This window comes from Macaca fascicularis, chromosome 2, assembly GCF_037993035.2.
Source record: "Macaca fascicularis isolate 582-1 chromosome 2, T2T-MFA8v1.1".
NCBI classification, from domain to species: Eukaryota; Metazoa; Chordata; class Mammalia; order Primates; family Cercopithecidae; genus Macaca; species Macaca fascicularis.
In genome coordinates this window covers 150,161,049-150,184,444 of record NC_088376.1, presented here as the reverse complement: position 1 = coordinate 150,184,444, position 23,396 = coordinate 150,161,049, and the positions used below count along the sequence as shown (strand labels likewise).

General features: G+C 41.0%; 2 protein-coding genes and 1 pseudogene across 2 annotated transcripts in view; 2 read left to right on the top strand and 1 right to left on the bottom strand.

Annotated features, from left to right (window-relative positions):
- Nucleotides 1-263: 263 nt before the first annotated feature.
- The window catches only part of LOC102143618 (Fanconi anemia group D2 protein), a 38,443-nt gene continuing 15,310 nt past the window's right edge, over nucleotides 264-23,396 (bottom strand). Inside the window, 10 exon segments of the mRNA XM_065539327.1 lie at nucleotides 264-456; nucleotides 762-835; nucleotides 1,274-1,393; nucleotides 2,751-2,811; nucleotides 3,424-3,533; nucleotides 9,976-10,086; nucleotides 12,300-12,431; nucleotides 13,761-13,895; nucleotides 15,096-15,169; nucleotides 15,172-15,238. Of these exon segments, the coding sequence (XP_065395399.1) occupies nucleotides 300-456; nucleotides 762-835; nucleotides 1,274-1,393; nucleotides 2,751-2,811; nucleotides 3,424-3,533; nucleotides 9,976-10,086; nucleotides 12,300-12,431; nucleotides 13,761-13,895; nucleotides 15,096-15,169; nucleotides 15,172-15,238 (1,041 nt within the window). The 3' untranslated portion in view covers nucleotides 264-299.
- LOC102117102 (cytochrome c-like) lies at nucleotides 5,230-5,711 on the top strand. Its single transcript, XM_005547837.4, has one exon. The coding sequence runs from the start codon at nucleotides 5,230-5,232 to the stop codon at nucleotides 5,542-5,544; it is 315 nt and encodes a 104-aa protein (XP_005547894.1). The 3' UTR covers nucleotides 5,545-5,711.
- On the top strand, nucleotides 19,867-20,983 carry LOC102143745 (nucleophosmin pseudogene; annotated as a pseudogene).

The window sequence follows — 23,396 nt, the reverse complement described above, 5'->3', positions numbered from 1 at the left end:
CGGGGCGGACAACCTGCAGTAGAAGAAGAGAACATTTAGTCTCTGGAGCTGCACTGCAAGGCACAGCGGGGTCCAGATATCAGGCTGAGAAAGTAATCTCAGAATATCTGTTGGCTCACACAAGGCAATATAAATCTCAAGCCAAGGGTCCAAGAAAAACCAAGGAATCTGCCGCATCCTCCCTAAGCTCTCCAAATACCATTTGTCCCGAGAGAAACTTTTTTGACTCAAGTTCTCCACCAAGAACTGTGGAATTCCCCATGAACATTCAAAACACTAACAGGTTTAGAAAAGAAAAACTATACTGACTTTTGGCCTGATTCCTGTGGAGTCACCGGACCCCCATCTTTTGCAAAGTCCTGAGAAAACAGCAGCAGCAGGAGGTTGATGGCGATCCCATCCTGAGTGTTGTGTTCTTCCAGTCCGTACAGCGCTTTCACAAGAAATGGAAAGTCACTGCGGAGAAAAACCAGAATCTGATGTTGCAGCTCAGGAATACGCAAGGCTACAGGGAAAACCACTAAAGCAAACCAATTTCAAATACAACATCATGGGGAGAAATTAGAAACAGAAGAACAAACAGTGAAACTTTTAGGAATTTTGGAGCTAAGGGTGCAGGGGTACTGGGGTTGGGAGGAAAGAAGCTGTGGGACTGGGCAGCTGTGGCTGAGGTCAAGGGTATTCTGAAGTTTGTATCAGCTACTGACAGAATTGATGTAACTTCACCAGTACAACCAAGCCAGCAGGTAAACAATACCTACCCTTCCGGAACAACACAGGAGTCCACTACGAAGGCATCCTGGAAATCACTGCAGATGGTATGCCCAACACGTTCCTTCAGGAAGCAAACAAACAAAAAGGGCAGTGCAGGGTGTACTTGCTGTAGAGCCCTAGATAAATTACTCTTAACCTTTCTAAGTCTCAGTTCTCTCATTTCTAAAAAGGAAGTAACAATAAATATCTCATTTTTGTGAAGTAGAAAAGAGAGAGTGCATAAAAAGCACTTAGCACAAGGCCTAGCATAGAATAGGGCTCTCAGACAGATAGTAGCCATCATCATTAACAAAGTCAATCTCTTCTTTACTATTGTTATTAAGTGAAGGAAGCCTCAGAGAAGAGCCCTGAGACAGGGTAGGGCAGAAAAGCCTTTCGCAGTTAGAATTTAGGAGAGGTCACAGGATGATCTATTTTCACACTGCAACAGAAAGACCTGAAGAGTGTAGTAAAGCAGCTCTCATGCTTTATTGCTTTAAGAAAAGAGAATTGGCTTTGCCAGGGCTTTTGGATCCAGCTTTTCTTGTTGGATCAGGTTGGCAAATTCATTACAGTAAAGTGCAGAGGCCTGAAGAGACTGCTCACTGCAGGAATGAACCAACTGCAACAAGGAGGTCACCTGGAGCAAAGAGGAAGAACAGTTTAAACCTTGGGCTGCCAATCCTTCCCAAACTCCATTCGCCCCATTCAAGACTGTTTTTTTCACTTTCTGATTTTACTGGCAAAGCTCTACTTCTCACTTGAAGTTTTCCTGAATGTTCTGACCCGTCTGTCTCTTTCCGATATCATCCCTTTTCCAATCTGTCAGACACTGCAGCCAGATTAATTTTTCTAAAGCAAAGCTTTGATTGTTGCCATTTCCATGCTAAGAAACCCTTAAGGAATACCTCTGCCTAAAGAATGAAATAAAAATGTATTGTTTTGCATGCAAGGCTCTCTGTTTTCTCTCTCAACTAGCTTTTTCTTTTTTCCTTTTGAGATAGAGTCTCGCTCTGTCGTCCAGGCTGGAGTATAGTGGTGTGATCTTGGCTCAAAGCAACCTCCACTTCCCGGATTCAAGAAATTCTCTTGTCCCAGCCTCCTGAGTAGCTGGGATTACAGGCACCTGCCTCCATGCATGGGTAATTTTTTTTTACTTTCATTAGAGATGGGATTTCACCATGTTGGCCAGGCTGGTCTCAAACTGCTTACCTCAAGTGATCCTCCTGCCTCAGCCTCCCAAAGTACTGGGATTACGGGTGTGAGCCACCGTGCCCTGCCTGAACTAGCTTTATGTCCCACTTTCCAGTTATACACTTATTTGTTCCCATGCTTCAACCAAAGTGTTATTCAATAGATATGGCACATCTTTCTTGCTAAGACTTTATAATTTAATTGGAGAGATTAAATGGATATAGAAATAAATGCAACCAACCTGGGAGTGGTGGCTCACCTCTGTAATCCCAGGGCTTTGGGAGGCTGAAGGGGGCGGATCACCTGAGATCAGGAGTTTGAGATCAGCCTGACCAACATGGCGAAACCCCGACATGGTGAAACCCCGTCTCTACTAAAAATACAAGAATTAGCTGGGCATGATAGTGCATGCCTGTGATCCCAGCTCCTCGGAAGGCTGAGGCAGGAGAATCGCTTGAACCCAGGAGGCACCACTGCACTCCAGCCTGGGAGACAGAGTTGAGACTCCATCTCAAACAAAGTAAGTGCGACCCAAGCCAGTAGTTTCCAAGTATCATAAAATCACAAAGATAGGAGTTCAGGAAAACTTTTTTTTTTTTTTGCCTTTTTTTGAGACAGAGTCTTGCTCTGTCGCCCAGGCTGGAGTGCAGTGGTGTGATCTCGGCTCACTGCAAGCTCCGCCTCCCGGGTTCAAGCAATTCTCTGCCTCAGCCACCCTAGCAGCTGGGATTACAGATGCCTGCCACCACGCCGGGCTAACTTTTATTTTTTTTATTTTTTATTATTTTTAGAGAAGAACTAACGTGTGTGCACTGCTCATCGCTCAGGTTGGCTCTCTCTTGGGTCAAACTAGATGATGCGCTTCTAAAAGCAAATAATTTTAATTTCACTTTTGTAATATTTTATAACAATTGCCAATAAGTTTAAGTATTCTGACTTCCCTAGGGTACAGTAAAGATAAAAGTACATGAAGGGAGAAAAGAGTATTTATTTTGTCCATACAAAATACAGATTAGAGCAAAATATTGTTCTCTTATATATATTTTTCTTTTCTCTTTTTTACTTTTTTTTTTTTGAGACAGAGTTTCGCTCTTGTTGCCCAGGCTGGAGTGCAATGGCGTCATCTTGGCTCACCACAACCTCCGTCTCCCAGGTTCAAGCGATTCTCCTGCCTCAGCCTCCCGAGTAGCTGAGATTACCGGCATGTGCCACCACACCCAGCTAATTTTGTATTTTTAGTAGAGACTGGGTTTCTTCATGTTGGTCAGGCTGGTCTTGAACTCCTGACCTCAGGTGATCAGCTCACCTCGGCCTCACAAAGTGTTGGGATTACAGGCGTGAGCCACCGAGTCTGGCCTGCTCATTTCTCTTACAGTTGTAATGTCTACTGTTAAAATGATGTCTATGCGATGTAACACTGTTAGCTGGCAAGATTAACTCATCTTAAACCACGGAAGTCAGAATCTCCATGTGTACCTGTCTGCTGCCATGATGCCATCTATGATGACAGCACCAAAAATCCCAAAGAGTTTGTACTTGAATACGGTGCTAGAGAGCTGCTTTCTTATTACCAAGTACATGTCATCCTGCAGTGAGATAATGAAGAAAGACGATAATGCTGGAATTGCACAGCAAAAGAAGGTATGGTATGGATATTGAGCCATGCAGCTAGACTATAAAGGGGTCTATCGTTTACTGTTTTGTTTTGTTTTGTTTTGTTTTTTTGAGACGGAGTTTTGCTCTTGTTGTCCAGGCTAGAGTGCAATGGCGCAATCTCGGCTCACTGCAACCTCCACCTCCTGAGTTCAAGAGGTTCTCCTCCCTCAACCTCCTGGGTAGCTGGGATGACAGGTGCCTGGCACCACACCTGGCTAATTTTGTATTTTTAGTAGAGACGGGGTTTTACCATGTTGGCCAGCCTGGTCTTGAACTCCTGACCTCAGGTGAACCACCCACCTCAGCCTTCCAAAGTGCTGGGATTATAGGGGTGAGCCACCACACCCAGCCCTGTGTGTCTTTAGCAAGTCATTTCATCTCTCCAAGTTTTAATTTTTACATCTGTGAAATGGGGAAAGTTGTTTTAAGGATTAGAGGTAAATTATGAAAAAACTTCTAGAATAGTGTCTGGCATATGATAGACGTTCAATAATAACAGCTTTTTTCTATAAGGATATGAAAATTATCATAATGTTGATGACTGCTCAGCTAAAATAATGAATTATAATAAAATACTTAGGTACAGATTTAAACATGGAGGCAAGGCTAGCCGCAGTGGCTCATGCCTGTCATCCTAACACTTTGGGAGGCTGAGGCAGGTAGATTGCTTGAACCCAGGAGTTCAAGACCAGCCTGAGTAACATGGCAAAACCTCATCTCTATAGAAAACACAAAAATTAGCCAGCCGTGGTGGTGCATGCCTGTGGTCCCAGCTACTCGGAAGCTGGGGTGGGAGCATCACCTGAGCCTGGGAAGTCAAGAATACAGAGCTAAGATCACATCACTGTACTCTAGCCTGGGTGACAGAGCCAGACACTGTCTCAAAATAAAATAAAATAAATAAACATTGCTGAAAAACTAAAGACATAAGTAAACAGAAAGAGCTATTGTCTTTGTGGACTGGAAGACACTCAATATTGTTAAGATGACAATACCATTCAAAGTGATTCAGTGCAATCCTTATCAAAGTCCCACAACATGTTTTTGCAGAAATAGAAAGATCCACACCAAAATTCACATGGAATTTCACGGGACCCCAAACTGCCAAAACCTTGAAAAAGAACAAAGTTGGAGGGCTCACACTTCCTGATTTCAATATTAATACAAAGCTACAGTAGTCAAAACAGTGTGGTGATGGCAGGACAGACATATAGACCAATGAAACAGAACACAGAGTTCAAAGATAAGCCTTCATATATGTGACAAATTGATTTTTGACAAGGGTTCCAAAATCATTTCAATGGTGAAAGGACCATCTTTTCAACAAATGGCACTGGAAAAACTGGATATCCATCTGCAAAAGAATGAAGTTAAATCCTTAAAATATTAAAATATGCTATATACAAAAATCAACACAAAGTGGATCAAAGACCTGAATTTAAGAGCTAAAACTTTCTCTTAGAAGAAAATAAAAGAAAACCTTCATGACCTTGGATTCTGCAATGGTATCTTAAGCATGACAACCAAAAGGACAAGCAACACAGGAAAAAAAATTGATAGAGAGTGGGTCGTACAGCTTTGGAGTGGCAACCTTCGTGGCGCCAGTGACGATAAAGAGAATTAAATATGGGTGATGTTGAGAAAGGTAAGAAGATTTTTGTTAAGAAGTGTGCCCAGTGCCACACGGTAGAAAAGGGAGGCAAGCACAAGACTGGGCCTAATCTCCATGGTCTCTTCGCGCGGAAGACAGGTCAGGCCATTGGATTCTCTTACACAGACGCCAAGAAGAACAAAGGCATCACCTGGGGACAGGATAAACTGATGGAGTATTTGGAGAATCCCAAGAAGTACATCCCTGGAAGAAAAACGATCTTTGCCGGCATTAAGAAGGCAGAAAGGGCAGACTTGATAGGTTATCTCAAAAAAGTTACTAATGAGTAATAGTTGGCCACTGCCTTATTTATTACAAAACAAATGTCTCATGACTTTTTTATGTGTTCCATACTTTAACAGATCTCATACACAGGAATTCAGATCATGAATGACTGACAGAATATTTTGTTGGGCAGTCGTGGTTTAAAACTAAGGCTGGCTTGTGGTTAAATGAATATGTTGTTTTTGAATTTTAATAGTAATTCCAATTCAGTAAATGCTATCACTGTTTACCCCTTCCAAAGATAAGATGAGACTTCCTTAGCAATGTTCAACTCTTCACAAAGATGGTGAATCCTATCTTAAAACTTAATGGAGGCCAAGCACAGTAGCTTACACCTGTAATCCCAGCATTTTGGGAAGCCGAGGTGGGCAGATCACTTGAGGTCAAGAGTTCGGGACCAGCCTGGTCAACATCAGGTGAAACTCTGTCTCTACTAAAAATACAAAAATTAGCTACGCATGGTGGTGGGCACCTGTAATCCCTGCTACTAGGGATGCTGAGACAGGAGAATTGCTTGAACCTAGAAGGCAGAGTTTGTAGTGAGCCGGGATCATGCCACTGCACTGTAGCCTGGGCGACGGCAAGACCCTGTCTCAAAACAAACAAACAAACAAACAAAACAAAACAAAAAACTTAATGGAGATTGGTTTTATATTTAGATTTATATAACTGGGTATGTGAATATATTTAAATACTGGGGAAATTCCTTCACTGTCTTAGAACCAAGGAAGACTCACCTGTGTTTTGTGTTCATTCGCCTCTTAAAGGCAAGGGTTGGAGATAAATAAGGTAGCAATGTCTCGTTTATATTTTTGGCCTTAACTATGCCAATCTAATTAGAATTCCCTGTATTTAAAATGGTGCCTTTAACTTATTGAAAGGCATTTTAGTGTGGTTTATGTGTAATATCAAAGATTATTTAACACTTCTCACATTTTATACATGATCTATAAGGTCACATGCTTTTAAAATAGTAGCAAGTTAAACTTCACTCTTGAATTCTTTACAATCGAACTCAAACTAAGTTATAATTTAGGATTGTCTTTAAAGAGCCATTCAGAAACATAAAACTGTAAAACTGCTGTGTATTTGTGATTGGGAATGGTGCTTTTGCCATCTTAAAAGGATTAAAGTAGAGGAGATATACACAAATTTTAACATTATGTGTGATCATAAGACTTAAGATAATTAAAAAGAAAACCACAGATGAAAAAAAAAAATAGATAAGGCCAGGTGCAGTGGCTCACATCTGTAATCACAGCACTTTGGGAGGCCAAGGCAGGCAAATCACAAGGTCAAGAGATCGAGACCATCTTGGCCAACATAGTGAAACCCCATTTCTACTAAAAATACAAAAATTAATTGGGCGTGGTAGCATGCACCTGTAGTCCCATCTACTCAGGAGGCTGAGGCAGGAGAATCGCTTGAACCCGGGAGGCAGAGATTGCAGTGAGCTGAGATTGCGCCACTGCACTCCAGCCTGGGCGACAGAGCAAGACTCCATCTCAAAAAAAAAAAGTAGATAAATTTGACTTTATTGAAACTAAATACTTTTGTGCATCAAAGGACACTATGAGGGGAGTGAAAACCCATAGAATGGGAGAAAATATTTGCAAATCATATATCTGATAAGAGATCAATATCCAGAATATACAAATAACTCCTATACCTCAACAACAGCAAAAACCCAGTTTAAAAATGGGCAAAGGGCTGAGCACAGTGGCTCGTGCCTGTAATGCCAGCACTTTCAGAGGCAGAGGCGGGTGGATCTCCTGAGCTCAAGAGTTTGAGACCAGCCTGGGTAACATGACGAAACCTCATGTCTACCAAAATTGCAAAAAATTAGCTGGGCACGGTGGTGCACGCACCTGTGGTCCCAGCTACTCAGGAGGCTGACATGGGAGGATCGCTTGAGCCTGGGAGGTGGAGGTTGCAGTGAGCCAAGATCACACCACTGCACTCCAATGTGTGTGACAGAGTGAGACCCCATCTCTAAAACAAAACAAACAAAAATGGGTAAAGGACTTGAATAGACATTTCTACAAAAATATAGAAATGGCCAAGAAGTATGTGAAAAGATGCTTAACATCATTAGTCATTAGGAAATGCAAATCAAACCACAATGAGATACCACTTCGTACACGTCGGGATGATTATAATTAAAAAATAGGGCCAAGCGACATGGCAGGTACCTGTTGTCCCAGGTACTCAGGAGGCTGAGGCGGGAAGACTACTTGAGCCCAGGAGTTTGAGGCTGCAGTGAACTATGATCACACCACTGCACTGCAGCCTGGGTGACAGAGCAAGACCCTATCTGAAAATATATATATTTTTATTTATTAATAAATAAATTAGTTAATAAAAATTAAAAGAAATTTTTTTAAGAATGGAAAATAAATGTTGGCCAGGATATGGAGAAATTGGAGCCTACATGCATTGTTGGTGGGAATGTAATATTGTGCAGCTGCTATGGAAAGCAGTTTGGTGGTTCCTCAAAATGGTAAACATATGGTCATCATATGATCCAGCAATTCCACTCTTAGATATATATACCCTAAAGAACTGAAAACAGGGACTCAAATATTTGAACAAATCCATAGACAGAATGTGATTAGTGATTATTAGGAGGTGGGGACAGAAAGATGGCGAATTATTGCCTAATGGGCACAAAGTTTGTTTGGGATGATCAGAAAGTTCTAGAAAAGGATAGTGATAATGGTTGTATAACATTGTGAATATACTTACTGCTACTAAATTGTATCCTTAAAAACAATTTAAATGGTATATTTTATGTTATGTATATTTTATCAAAATTCAAAAATAAAATAAAATAGTGAAGTGGATTTTTATTACTGATTTGAAGCAATCTCCAAAATAAATTGCTAAATGCAAAAGGTAAGATGTAGAACAAAAGGGGAAAGGAAACTACAGGTAAATACAAATTTGTAAATTCTCAGAACATCTCAGAAGGTTATAAAGTGATTGCCCCTGTGGGAGACAAACCAGGTGCCTAGAGGACTGAGAAGTGAGAGTTATTTTTCACTGGATACCCTTCTATATGTTTTGAATTTTATATGACACATGTATATTACCTAGTCCAGAATTATTTTTAATTAAAAAAATGTGTTGACTGGAGACTCAAGAAAGGTGGGGGTGGGGGGAGATAAAAAATATACTGGTTGTTCAAAGTCACAGTCCAGTATGAATTACTGCCTTAAGATAGCACTAAAGATACAAACGAGTTACAAGTTATGATTCCAATCTAATCTCTTCCTTTTGTTTAATTTATTTATTTAGAGATAGAGTCTCATTCTCTTGCCCAGGCTGGAGTGCAGTGGCACAATCATGGCTCACTGTAGCCTCAACAACCAGGGCTCAATGGATCCTCCCACCTCAGCCTCCTGAGTAGCTAGGATTACGGGTGTGTGCCACCACACCTCGCTAATTTTTGTATGTTTTTGTAGAGACAGGGTTTCACCATGGTGCCCAGGCTGGTCTCAGACTCCTGGATGCATGTGACTCGCCTACCTTGGCCTCCCAAAGTGCTGGGATTACAGCCTGGCTTTTTCAGTGAATGGTGTCCACAAACTAAAGCAAGCCCACGTGAAGTTCACATTAGATGGAGATGTTTCTTAGGAAACAAGGCAATTCTGTGTCCCCACTGCACTCGGAACCTGAACAGTTTCATGGTTATCTGATCACAGACCCATCTCTTCCCTAATAAACAAAGCTTTTCGAGGGCAGAGGATCTCATGTATCAGTGCCTGACACAGGATAGGTACTTAATATTTGTGGTAAGAATAAAAAAATGCTGGAACTATGGCTATTACTCCATTTCCACTACTACACACAGGCAAATCTATCATTTGCTTGTGTTTTTTTTTTTTTCCAGCAAATTTCAAGCAAAGAGGTTTAAAAATACGAAATACTAAAAATACAAAAATTAGCCAGGTGTGGCGGCATGTGCCTGTAGTCCCAGCTACTCGGGAGGCTGAGGCAGGAGAATTGCTTGAACCCAGGAGGTGGAGGTTGCACTGAGCCAAGAGCATGCCACTGCACTCCAGTGCAGGTGACAGAGCTAGACTCCATATCACACACACACAAAAAAGTCCAGGTGCGGTGGCTCATGCCTGTAATCCCAGCACTTTGGGAGGCCGAGGCAGGCAGATCATGAGGTCAGGAGATCGAGACCATCCTGGCTAACATGGTGAAACCCCTTCTCTACTAAAAATACAAAAAAATTAGCTGGGCATGGTGGTGCATGCCTGTAGTCCCAGCTACTCGGGAGGCTGAGGCAGGACAATCGTGTCAACCCGGGAGGTGGAGGATGCAGTGAGCCAAGATCATGTACTGCACTCTAGCCTGGGCGACAGAGGGAGATTCCAAAAAAAAAACAAAAACAAAAAACAAATCTTCCCCAACATATTGCCTCTTACCTGGATGTGACTGCTGGCTTCATTCTGTTTGCCAAATGCCAGTGTGCTGAGAGCATTGAAGAGTTTTCGTATTTGCTGAGGAGATATGTTATCCAGATAATCTAAAATGCCCTGCAGAAAAGATGATGCCAACAATAAGGCTGGCAGCTAACATTTTTCCCTTAAAAATCAAAAAATTAAAATCCCTATAAGAGAGGCACACATATCAGATAGCCAGGTATCTAAAACTTTTTAGCTGCCTTAAAAGCTCAAGTTCTAAAAGCTATGCTCAGAGCCCAAAGGTTTGATAGACTGGATATAAACTGAGAAACTCTTCCAGCTTTCTAAATCTCTTATTATCAGAGACTAGGAACTAACTATCAGGAAAGATAAAGTTTTCTTTATCCTCTTCACTCTGAACCACAATTCCGGGCTTTAATCATCTACTGCTTAGTCATTCTAATGCACCTCCCAGTTCTCAGTATTCCTTACCTCCACCTTTCCCCCTTTTTCAGTGAAAACAATATTCTACCAAAAGTTATGTCTTTACCCTATTCCTTGCCATATCATCCCTTCCCAGCTTCTACTCCATGAATTATTTCTCCTTTCTCTACAGATCTGGAAGGAGTCACAAGGAAACTATTTACTTTGTGACCGTGGGAAATGTCTCAGCTTTTCTCATCTGTAACATGGTGATAATAATAGCTATACTACCTTTCATGGTTTGTCTGAGGATAAAGTAATAAAACAGTTTTGTAAACTTCTAATTAATTTTGAAACTTTTCTATTTCTTCCTCTCTATTGAATCCTTTCTCTCAGCCTACAAGCAATCTCAAACCTCCTCATCTAAAAAACATCTCCCTTGCAACCAGCTTCTCTCTCAAGCTACTTTTCTTATTCTCTCCTGGATGCTTCTCGACATTGACTCTGTTCCCCAAGTCTTCAAGTTACTGCTGTCTGACTTCCACCCTTATAATTCAATTAACACTGTTCTCTCAGAGGTTACCAGAGGTATCCTAATTGCCAAAGCCAATAGCCTCTGCTCCATCTTCAACCTCTACAGTGTCCAACACTGGAGATAAATCCCTCACTCTTGAAACTCATTCCTGCGCTTTTGCTACCTGACATCCTTCAAGCTCACATTATTCATCTTCTAGTTTTCTCATTTTCCTTCTACGGACATTTGCTTTCATCTGCCACTTAAACTTTAACCTTCTCAAAATGTCTATGCTCTTCTAAGCTTCTATGGTCTTCTGCCTCAAAATTGCCTCAGTAGAGCTCACATTTATATGGTTCTGAATACCCAAACTAAATCTTCCACCAAAGGGTGCCCCACAGGGTTCCAAACCAGAATTTCCAACTATCCACTAACCATCTACACATGGCTATCCCACAATGAATTCATCATACTTCCTACAGAAGACGCACTCCCCTCCTGGTCTCAGGAAATGGCACAACCATTCACCTAGTTTCCTAAGATGAAAAACTCAGACCTAGTTTTCTTGTTTCTTATTGCCACATATTCTTAACAGTCACCAAGTCATGTTAATTCTAACACCAAATTGTCTCCTAAGCCATCATTTCTTCCACATTGCCATGACCAAAATCTGGCCCTTACTCTCACTCCCTTACCCTTTCAGTGGTCTCCAATCCGCCCATCACATAGCTACTGAGTTATCTCTGAATGCTGACCAGATTCGGTCAACTCTGTGTAAAAACTGCTAATAGCTCCCTATTGTCTAGAAAATAAAGTTGAAACTCTTTAGCATGTTGAGACTCTTTGCAATATGGGCCTGTCCTATGTCTTACCAGCCTTGCCTCCCATCACTCTTCTCCATATATATCCTATTCTCCAGTCATGCTTGTTTGCTTCTCATTCCTCTGTCACACTATTGACTTGGGCACCAGTTTGCTTCTGCTCAATCTCTTCTCTGCCTAGAACGCACTTCCCATACTTTCTCTTGTCAGTCATTCCCATCCTTCAGCAATCACTCAAATAGTCTCTTTGAAGAATTCTCCAGCTTCCCAGGCTAAATTTAATTATTCTTGCTCTGTTGTATCTATAGTACTTTACCGAAGAATTCACCTTGCTGTATTTATAGTAAATTGCTTAGGTGTCTTAGTCTTTAACATCAAAGGCAAGGACCTACTTTACATCCATGGCACCCAGAGTAGAGCTTAGTCTGTGGGTTAGATATAAAGAAGTGTTTGCTGAATCAATTAACACATAGATAGAATAGTTACTTTTTATTTATATTACTTGCCCATTATTTCACCTCTGTCCCACCTCCAGTCCCACCAATTATAGTATTCGATATCTAAAGTACAAGAAGCCAATAAGATGCCTTTACAAAGACAGCATTCATCATCATAGCAGACGGGTTTAACACTACCAACTCTAGGAGGACATCTAACGCAGTATCAACTTCAGCTTTATTCCCACTGCAGATATGCGTCACTAAGGCACCAACCACTTCCTATACAGAGGAGAGTCAATAGGACAATGTAAAACAAAATATGGGATGGCCATTCAAAGAGAATTCACCCCCGAGGCCTCTCCAATCTCTACTTTGTTAAAATCACAATCAACCCAATCCCATCATCTATTATCTAGTTTTCATTAATGTTGGCTTCAGGAGATTTAGGAATATGCCAGTGTAACTTTACCATCCCGTCTTGACCTATTTCCCATATTTTATCGGTGAACACTACCTAAGCCCTCCTGATTTTGCTCTTTGGCATAGTTTTCCTCTTTCTTGTTCCCACATGGGTTAAATTTTACCCTTTAAGTTGAGGTTGTACGAGATCAGTTGAAATTTCTCAAAAAGATGGCACTCAAGGAGCTAAAAGCTTTAAAAGTTTTCTCTATATAGTACAGGCTAGACTTGCATGTTTCCAAGCAAACATGGATCATGATAGTGTCTCTAAGACATTAAGAGGGTTCAAAAATGTCTTGGATGCCATTCTCCCTTTATACCATCACTCCATCATAGTCATAACAGAATTACATTCTCAACTGCAACAGCTACCTCATGTCAGCTGCAACTGTTGCTCTACCTTAAATTTAAAAAAAATTTTTTTTACAAATCTTCATTTTAAAAATTCCATTCAAATGCATTTTAACATTGTTAATAATAGGAAGAATATATGTAAAAATACAAAATAAGACACTGTTCTTTACTTGCTTTCATAAACATCTTCCACAAATACAGTCCTCCCTCTCTGGATATATGCTATTAAAATGCGTCTCGGCCCAGCACGATGGCTCATGCCTGTAATCCCAGCACTTTGGGAGGCTGAGGCGGGTGGATCACCTGAGGTCAGGAGTTCGAGACCAGCCTGGCCAACATGGTGAAACCCTGTCTCTACCAAAAATACAAAAAATTAGCCAGGCCTGGTGGTGCGCGCCTGTAATCCCAGCTACTCAGGAGGATGAGACAGGAGAATCGCTTGAATCCGGGAGGTGGAGGTTGTAGTGAGCCAAGACTGTGCCACTGCACTCTACCCTGGGCAACAAGAGCGAAACTGTGTCTCAACAACAACAACAACAACAACAAAGTGTCTCATGTTTTGACATAAACTGGATCTGGATCTTAATTTCAGACAGAATTTTAGAGCTCAGAACAAAGAGTTAGATCCACCAGTCAAGTCTCTTCATTTCATCAAAGCTGGGACTAGGATTGAACTTTCCTGAGATCCAGTTCAGAGTTCCTTCCCCTTCAGTAAGGTCCAACCAACAAGAAATAAACATCAGATTATTTTCCCTTCCCCGTTCCCTCCTTGCCAAAATAAGTGTTTCAACATACCTGCTGGCAGTACGTGTCAAAAAACTTAAATGCATATTTGTATAGGAGACTGCCAAATGAAATTATACTCTGGTCTAGAGAGTGAGGAAAACTCTCAGCCAGCGACAGAATGGATGAACACATACCCTTAAGAACCTTGAGTGGGGAAGAGTAGAGAGAGAAAAGGAGCTATAAGAAGCAGTTAGTACACAAGCTAAGAGTTGCTTATCCTTTTGGAATGTCAGACCTCTCCTCCCTAACTCTCATTTTAACTTGAGAAATCTTAATCTTTGTTTTACACAGAATAATCCTTCACCATTCTGAGTTTTCTCTCAGCATCAATGGGATTCCACATTTGGATAATAATTGACCTTTAAGCTCAAAGAAGTTAAATTATAAGCCTATTAGTACGTTCCTATCTGCTTAATTTGGCATTGGAGGCCAGCTCTTCTAAATCCCAGTTTCCTCACGCAATCACACTACCCCCCCGAGGGATGCTCCACCTTGGTTATAATTTGAAGTTGGTCTATAAGATTCAATGCTAACTAAACTGATTTTTTTTTTTAAAGTTCAAGAAGAGAAGTGATCATGCTCTACCAATAACACAATATACATAGACATTAATGGACCCACAGTAAATAACCAGTTAATAAACATAGCTTCCTTACTGATACCACAATTTTAAAAAAAAATCTTACATTTAGTACTCAGCTGGGTATAATGCTTTATTGGGGAAAATACAATGAAAAATTACATATGGTTTCTGCCCTCTAGAAAATTACAGCCCAAAACATATATCATTGGTAGAAATAAACACAGAAAGAACTGCAAGGTAAAATAATACAAACATTAAATCTATTCCTAAATATAAAATTTAAGACCCAATGAAGTATTCTCATTAGCTCCTAACCCAAACCCCAAACCACTGGCCCATCCAGTTTTCTAAGTTCTATACTATTAGTATCCTGAACATTCAGCCAGCAAAACACTATTCCCAGCTTATAAAATTCCAGTTTGAATAACTTACATTTCTAGAGGAATTATCACCTAAAGTCCACAGTTTTGAATGGTCAAAGAGTGATAGTTCAAGTAGGTTCATAATTACGTTTCTGCTAGTTTCTATAGGCGGGTCCTATTCCCTTCAAGGTTTTTATAAGCTACTTAGAATAGGATATGGAAGGTCAGTTTGGCAAAGTTGCAAACTGCATTGAGATAGACAATTAAAATAATTAATGCAAAAATAAAATTTAAAAATCTCAATGGGTTTGAACAATGGACTGAAACAAGATGAAATTTTACATGGGAGCTGTAAAGCTTTCCGTTTTAGATTAAAGATCAATAGTCTCTGACACTTACTAAGTAATGAACAGAGAATGTACTCTGGAGCAGCTGTTCTTGAATGCAGCCTGATCGAATCTTATTTCTTAGCACCTTTCAATATACTTCTTTGTCTGAGTATTGCTGCTATAGATGATGAAAAGCATCACCAGGTCAAAAATCTATTGTCAATAAATATGCAATAATAAAAAAAACAGTTAACAAATCAGTATATTTGCTTCAATGAAACAGCAGCTTTTCGCCCATTAAAACACAGAATGGATGATACTCATTTGTTCCGCATACTCCCTTGGGGTTATCCACACTTTTCACAAAATCCAGAAATATTTTTCAGAGCAATAAAGTGCCACAACTATTAACCACTGGTATCTCTTAAGAATACATTGCTATATACATGAAAGTGATATTACTACAGAAGTAACTTTGGACATCTTCACATTTATTAAAAGAAAGATTCAATCACTTGCCAACTCCAGTATGTATTTTCACTAATACTAGGAAAATTACTTTGTGAAAAGTTGGAAAGACTATAAATGCCCATCAATACGGGAAAGGTTCAATAAATTATAATGGAGTAATTTTAAATTTTGGAATATTACACAGTCATCAAAAAGAATAAGCCATGCTGGGCATGGTGGCTCATGCCTATAATCCCAGCACTTTGGGAGGCTGATGTGGGCATATCACCTGAGGTCAGGAGTTTGAGACCAGTCTGGCCAACATGGTGAAACCCCATTTCTACTAAAAATACACACACAAAAATTAGCTGGTCATGGTGGCAGGTGCCTGTAATCCCAGCTACTCAGAAGGCTGAGGCAGGTGAATCACTTGAACCCTGGGAGGCAGAGGTTGCAGTGAGCCGAGATAGTGCCATTGCACTCTAGCCTAGGTGACACAGCAAGACTCTGCCTAAAAAAGAATTTTTAATTACAAAACTGAAAAAAAAAGAATAAGCTAGACCAGAGGTCCCCAACCCCTGGACCACGGAGTCCATGGTCTGCTAGGAACCAAGCTGCACAGCAGGAGGTGAGTGGCAGTCAAGTGGTCATTACCACCTGAGATCCACCTCCTGTCAGAATAGCGGCTGCATTAGATTCTCATGGGAGTGTGAACCCTATTGTGAACTGCACATGCACAGGATCTAGGCTGCACATTCCTTACGAGAATTTAAGTAGTGCCTGATGATCTAAGGTGGAACAGTGTCATCCTGAAATCATGCCCCAACATGGTCTGTGGAAAAACTGTCTTCCATGAAACCAATCCCTGGTGCCAAAAAGGTTAGGAACTGCTGAGACATACTATATTTTTTGACAGAGAAAGGACATTCCTGACATGAAGTGGAAAAAACAGCAACCTGCAAAAGGATAATCAGGCTAGGCATGGTGGCTCATGCCTATAATACCACTGCTTTGGGAGGCTGAGGAGGGAGGATTGTTGAGCCCAGGAGGTGGAGGCAACAGTGAGCTATGATTGTGCCACTGCACTCCAGCCTGGTGACAGAGTGAGACCCTGTCTCTTTAAACAACACCACCACCACCCATAATCATAGTTAAGATTCTGCTTTTGTAAAAGCGATATATAAACCTACATATGTGTAGGCGTAAGAGTATACCTGTACTTGTGCATAATTATAGCTTGTACATGAACAGGAAAATATTGGAAGGATGATTATCTCTGGAATGGGACAGAGAGTGGAGAAAAACTGTATTTTTTACATCTGTAGATTTCTTGTGAGTTTTTCTCCACAATTAGCTTGTTTACCTACATTTAAAAAAGAAAAATATGATGACTGGGTGTGGTGGCTCAAGCCTATAATCCCAGCACTTTGGGAGGTCCAAGCAGGAGGATCACTTGAAGCTAAAAATTTGAGACCAGCCTGGGCAACACACCAAGACCTCATCTCTATAAAAAATAAAAGAATTGGCTGGGTGTGGTGGCTCACACCTGTAATCCTAGCACTTTGAGAGGCCAAGGCAGGTGGATCACCTGAGGTCAGGAGTTCAAGACCTGCCTGGCCAACATGGCAAAATCCTGTCTCTACTAAAAATACAAAACTTAGCTGGGCATGGTGGCAGGCACCTATAATCCCAGCTACTAGGGAGGCTGAGGCAGGATAATTGCTTCAACCCAGGGGACAGAGGTTGCAGTGAGCTGAGATTGTGCCACTTCACTCCAGCCTGGGTGAAAGAGCAAAACTCTGTCTCAGAAAAAACAAAACAAAAAAAGAATTAGCAGGGCCTGGTGATACTTGCCTGTAGTCCCAGCTACTCTGAAGATTGAGATGGGAGGATCACCTGAACCCAGGAGTTTGAGGCTGCAGTGAGCTATGGTGCTGCCACCATACTCCAACTTGGGTGACAGAGCAAGACCTGGTCTCTTAAAACAAAACAAAACAAAGAGAAAACGTTGAGAGTATATTCAGGGCAACTTGAGTCTATGCTTCTAGGAAAACAAACAAACAAACAAAAAAGTTAAAAAGGCAAGCAGGGCCTTTTATCCAAGATGGCCGAATAGGAACAGCTCCGGTCTGCAGCTCCCAGTGTGATCGATGCAGAAGATGGGTGATTTCTGCATTTCCAACTGAGGTACCTGGTTCATCTCATTGGGACTGGTTGGACAGTGGGTGCAGCCCATAGAGGGTGAGCCTAAGCAGGGTGGGGCGTCACCTTACCCAGGAAGCACAAGGGGTCTGGAGATTTCCCTTTAATAGCCAAGGGAAGCCATGACAAACTGTACCTGGAATATCAGGCAACTCACACCCAAATACTGTGCTTTTCCCAACGTCTTAGCAACTGGCAGACAAAGAGCTTCTCTCCTGGGCCCAGCTTAGCAGGTCCCATGCCCATGGGCCTTGCTCACTGCTAGTACAGCAGTCTGAGATCAAACTGCAAGGCGGCAGCCAGGCTAGGGGAGGGGTGTCTGCTATTGCTGAGGCTTGAGTAGGTAAAGCGGCTGGGAAGCTTAAACTGGGTGGACCCCACCACAGCTGAGCAAGGCCTAGCCCTCTATAGTCTCAACCTCTGTGGGCAGTGCATAGCTGAACAAAAGGCAGCAGACAACTTCTGCAGACTTAAACATCCCTGTCTGACAGCTCTGAAGAGAGCAGTAGTTCTCCCAGCATGGCGTTTGAGTTCTGCGAATGGACAGACTGCCTCCTCAAGTGGGTCCCTGACCCCAGTGTAGCCTAACTGGGAGACACCTCCCAGAAGGGGCCAACAGACTCCTCATATAGCCTGGTGCCCATCTGGGATGAAGCTTCCAAAGGAAGGATCAGGCAGCAATATTTGCTGTTCTGCAATATTTGCTGTTGTGTAGCCTCCACTGGTGATACCCAAGCAAACAGGGTATGGAATGGACCTCCAGCAAACTCCAACAGACCTGCACCTGAGGGACCCGACTGTTAAAAGGAAAACTAACAAACAGAAAGGATCAACGTCAACAAAAAGGACATCTACACCAAAACCCCATTTGTAGGTCACCAATATCAAAGACCAAAGGTAGATAAAACCACAAAGATGGGGAGAAACCAGAGCAGAAAAGCTGAAAATTCTAAAAACCAGAGCGCCTCTTCTCCTCCAAAGGATTGCAGCTCCCCGCCAGCAACTGAACAAAGCTGGTTGGAGAATGACTTCGACGAGTTGACAGAAGTAGGCTTCAGAAGGTCGGTAACAACAAACTTCTCCTAGCTAAAGGAGATGTTTGAACCCATCCAAAGGAAGCTAAAAACCTTGAAAAACAGTTAGACAAATGGCTAACTAGAATAAACAGTGTGAAGAAGACCTTATATGATCTGATGGAGCTGAAAACCATGGCACGAGAACATGGTGACGCATGCACAAGCTTCAATAGCTGATGTGATTGAGTGCAAGAAAGGGTATCAGTGACTGAAGATCAAATTAATAAAATAAAGCGAGAAGAGAAGTTTAGAGAAAAAAAGAGTAAAAAGAAATGAACAAAGCCTTCAAGAAATATGGGACTATGTGAAAAGACCAAATCTACGTTTGATTGTTGTACCTGAAAGGAAAGTGACAGGGAGAATGAAACCAAGTTGGAAAACACTCTTCAGGATATTATCCAGGAGAACTTCCCCAACCTAGCAAGACAGGCCAACATTCAAATTCAGGAAATAGAGAGAACACCACAAAGATACTCCTCAAGAAGAACAACTCCAAGATGCCTAATTGTCAGATTTACCAAGGTTGAAATGAAGGAAAAAATATTAAGGGCAGCCAGAGAGAAAGGTCGGGTTACCCACAAAGGGAAGCCCATCAGACCAACAGCGGATCTCTTGACAGAAACACTACAAACCAGAAGAGAGTGGGGACCAGTATTCAACATTCTTAAAGAAAAGAATTTTCAACCCAGAATTTCATATCCAGCCAAACTAAGCTTCATCAGTGAAGGAGAAATAAAATCCTTTACAGACAAGCAAATGCTAAGAGATTTTGTCACCATCAGGCCTGCTATACAAGAGCTCCTGAAGGAAACACTAAACATGGAAAGGAACAACTGGTACCAGCCACTGCAAAAACATGCCAAATTGTAAAGACCATCCATGCTATGAAGAAACTGCATCAATTAATGGGCAAAATAACCAGCTAACATCATAATGACAACATCGAATTCACACATAACAATATTAACTATAAATGTAAATGGGCTAAATGCCCCAATTAAAAGATACAGACTGGCAAATTGGATAGAGTCAAGACCGGGTGTGATTCCATCCTGCACAGCTGTTCTCTGTAGCAGTGTTCGTTTATCTCCATCCACCTTCTCTCCCACCTAAGTGCGTGCCGCCACCTGATGGAAGATTTGATGGACATGGACATAAGCCCCATGAGGCCCCAGAACTATCTTTTCAGTTGTGAACTAAAGGCTGACAAAGACGATCACTTTAAGGTGGATAATGATGAAAATGAGCACCAGTTATCTTTAAGAATGGTCAGTTTAGGGGCTGGTGCAAAGGATGAATTGCTCATTGTTGAAACAGAGGCAATGAATTACGAAGGCAGTCCAATTAAAGTAACACTGGCAACTTTGAAAATGTCTGTACAGCCAATGGTTTCCCTTGGGGGCTTTGAAATAACACCACCAGTGGACTTAAGGTTGAAGTGTGGTTCGGGGCCAGTGCATATTAGTGGACAGCACTTAGTAGCTGTGGAGGAAGATTCAGAGTCAGAAGATGAAGAGGAGGAGGACGTGAAACTCTTAAGTATATCTGGAAAGCAGTCTGCCCCTGGAGGTGGTAGCAAGATTCCACAGAAAAGAGTAAAACTTGCTGCTGATAAAGATGATGATGATGATGAAGATGACGATGATGATGATTTTGATGATGAGGAAGCTGAAGAAAAAGCCCCAGTGAAGAAATCTATACAAGATACTCCAGCCAAAAATCCACAAAAGTCAAATCAGAATGGAAAAGACTCAAAAACATCATCAACACCAAGATCAAAAGGACAAGAATCCTTCAAAAAACAGGAAAAAACTCCTAAAACACCAAAGGAACCAGTTCCGTAGAAGACATTAAAGCAAAAATGCAAGCAAGTATAGAAAAAGTGCATTGAACAGCTCTGGGCACTACATGTAAATTAAGCCCAAAGATGAGGAGAAAGGAAAAGGAGAGACAAATATAGGCCATACTGAGTGTCATCAACAATCCAGACTGAAGTCTTCTATTTAAATCTCAATCCCCTTTTCTGATTTGCCACCCATGCCTCTTCAGGCTGGAAACAATCTCACTCTTGGTTCCCTAAAGCACTTTCTTCTGACTGCTGTGATACAGTGAAGCTTGCCCTTTGCTTTCTATTACTTGTGCATTTGCCTCACCTCTGACAATGTTTTAAATCACCTTTGTATCTCCTCAGCTGCTCAATAAATATTTGAATGAATAAAAAAAAAAAAAAGTCACGACCCATCAGTGTGCTGTATTCAGGAGACCCATCTCACATGCAGAGACACACACTGGCTCAAAATAAAAGGATGGAGGAAGATCTACCAAGCAAATGGAAAACAAAACAAAACAAAAAAGCAGGAGTTGCAATTCTAGTCTCTGATAAAACAGACTTTAAACCAACAAAGATCAAAAGAGACACAGAAGGCCATTACATAATGGTAAAGGGATCAATCAACAAGAAGAGCTAACTATCCTAGATATATATGCACCCAATACAGGAGCACCCAGATTCATAAAGCAAGTCCTTAGAGACCTACAAAGAGACTTTGACTCCTACACAATAAGAATGGGAAACTTTAACACCCCACTGTCAATATTAGACAGATCAATGAGACAAAAGGTTAACAAGGATATCCAGGACCTGAACTCAGCTCTGCACCAAGCAGACCTAATAGACATCTACAGAACTCTCTATCCCAAAAATCAACAGAATATACATTCTTCTCAGCACCACATAGCACTTATTCTAAAATTGACCACATAATTGGTAGTAAAACACTCCTCAGCAAATGTAAAAGAACATAAACCACAACAAACTGTCTCTCAGACCACAGTGCAATCAAATTAGAACTCAGGATTAAGAAACTCACTCAAAACCACACAACTACATGGAAACTGAACAACCTGCTCCTGAATTACTACTGGGTAAATAACAAAATGAAGGCAGAAATAAAGATGTTCCTTGACACCAATGAGAACAAAAACACAACATACCAGAATCTCTGGGACACATTTAAAGCAGTGTGTAGAGGAAAATTTATAGCACTAAATGCCCACAAGAAAAGTCAGGAAAGGTCTAAAATCAACACCCTAATATCACAATTAAAAGAACTAGAGAAGCAAGAGCAAACAAATTCAAAAGCTAGCAGAAGGCAAGAAATAACTAACATCAGGGAAGAACTAAAGGAGATAGAGACACAAAAAACCCTTCAAAAAATCAATGAATCCAGGAGCTGGATTTTTGAAAAGATGAACAAAATTGATAGACTGCTAGTAAGACTAATAAAGAAGAAAAGAGAGAAGAATCAAGTAGACCCAATAAAAAAATAATAAAGGGGATATCACCACTGATCATACAGAAATACAAACTACCATCAGAGAATACTATAAACACCTCTAGGCAAATAAACTAGAAAATGTAGAAGAAATGGATAAATTCCTGGACACATATACCCTCTCAAGAATAAACCAGGAAGAAGTTGAATCTCTGAATAGACCAATAGCAGGCTCTAAAATTGAGGCAATAATTAATAGCCTACCAACCAAAAAAAAGTCCAGGACCAGAAGGATTCACAGCTGAATTCTACCAGGGGTACAAAGAGGAGCTGCTACCATTCCTTCTGAAACTATTCCAATCAATAGAAAAAGTGGAATCCTCCCTAACTCATTTTATAAGGCCAGCGTCATCCTGATACCAAATCCTAGCAGAGACACACACAAAAAAAGAGAATTTTAGACCAATATCCCTGATGAACATTGATGCAAAAATCCTCAGTAAAATACTGGCAAACCAAATCCAGCAGCACATCTAAAAGCTTACCCACCACGATCAAGTCAGCTTCATCCCTGGGATGGAAGGCTGGTTCAACACACGCAAATCAATAAACGTAATCCATCAGATAAACAGAACCAATGACAAAAACTGCATGATTATCCCAATAGATGCGGAAAAGGCCTTTGACAAAATTCAGCAGCCCTTCATGCTAAAAATGCTCAATAAACTAGGTATTGATGGGACGTATCTCAAAATAATAAGAGCTATTTATGACAAACCCACAGCCAATATCATACTGAATGGGCAAAAACTGGAAGCATTCCCTTTGAAAACCAGCACAAGACAGGGATGCCCTCTCTCACCACTCCTATTCAACATAGTGTTGGAGGTTCTGACCAGGGCAATTAGGCAAGAGAAAGAAAAAAAAGGTATTCAATTAGAAAAAGAGGAAGTCAAATTGTCCCTGTTTACAGATGACATGATTGTATATTTAGAAAACCCCATCATCTCAGCCCAAAATCTCCTTAAGCTGATAAGCAACTTCAGCAAAGTCTCAGGATACAAAATCAATGTGCAAAAATCACAAGCATTCCTATATACCAATAACAGACAAAGCCAAATCATGAGTGAACTCCCATTCAAAATTGCTACAAAGAGAATAAAATACCTAGGAATCCAACTTACAAGGGATGTGAAGGACCTCTTCAAGGAGAACTACAAACCACTGCTCAACAAAATAAAAGAGGACACAAACAAATGGAAGAACATTCCATGCTCATGGATACGAAGAATCAATATCATGAAAATGGTCATACTGCCCAAGGTAATTTATAGACTCAATGCCATCCCCATCGAGCTACCTATTACT

What these genes read in the sequence shown, in the direction of transcription:
- LOC102117102 (XM_005547837.4), top strand. Translation starts at nt 5,230, where the DNA reads ATGGGTGATGTTGAGAAAGGTAAGAAGATTTTTGTTAAGAAGTGTGCC.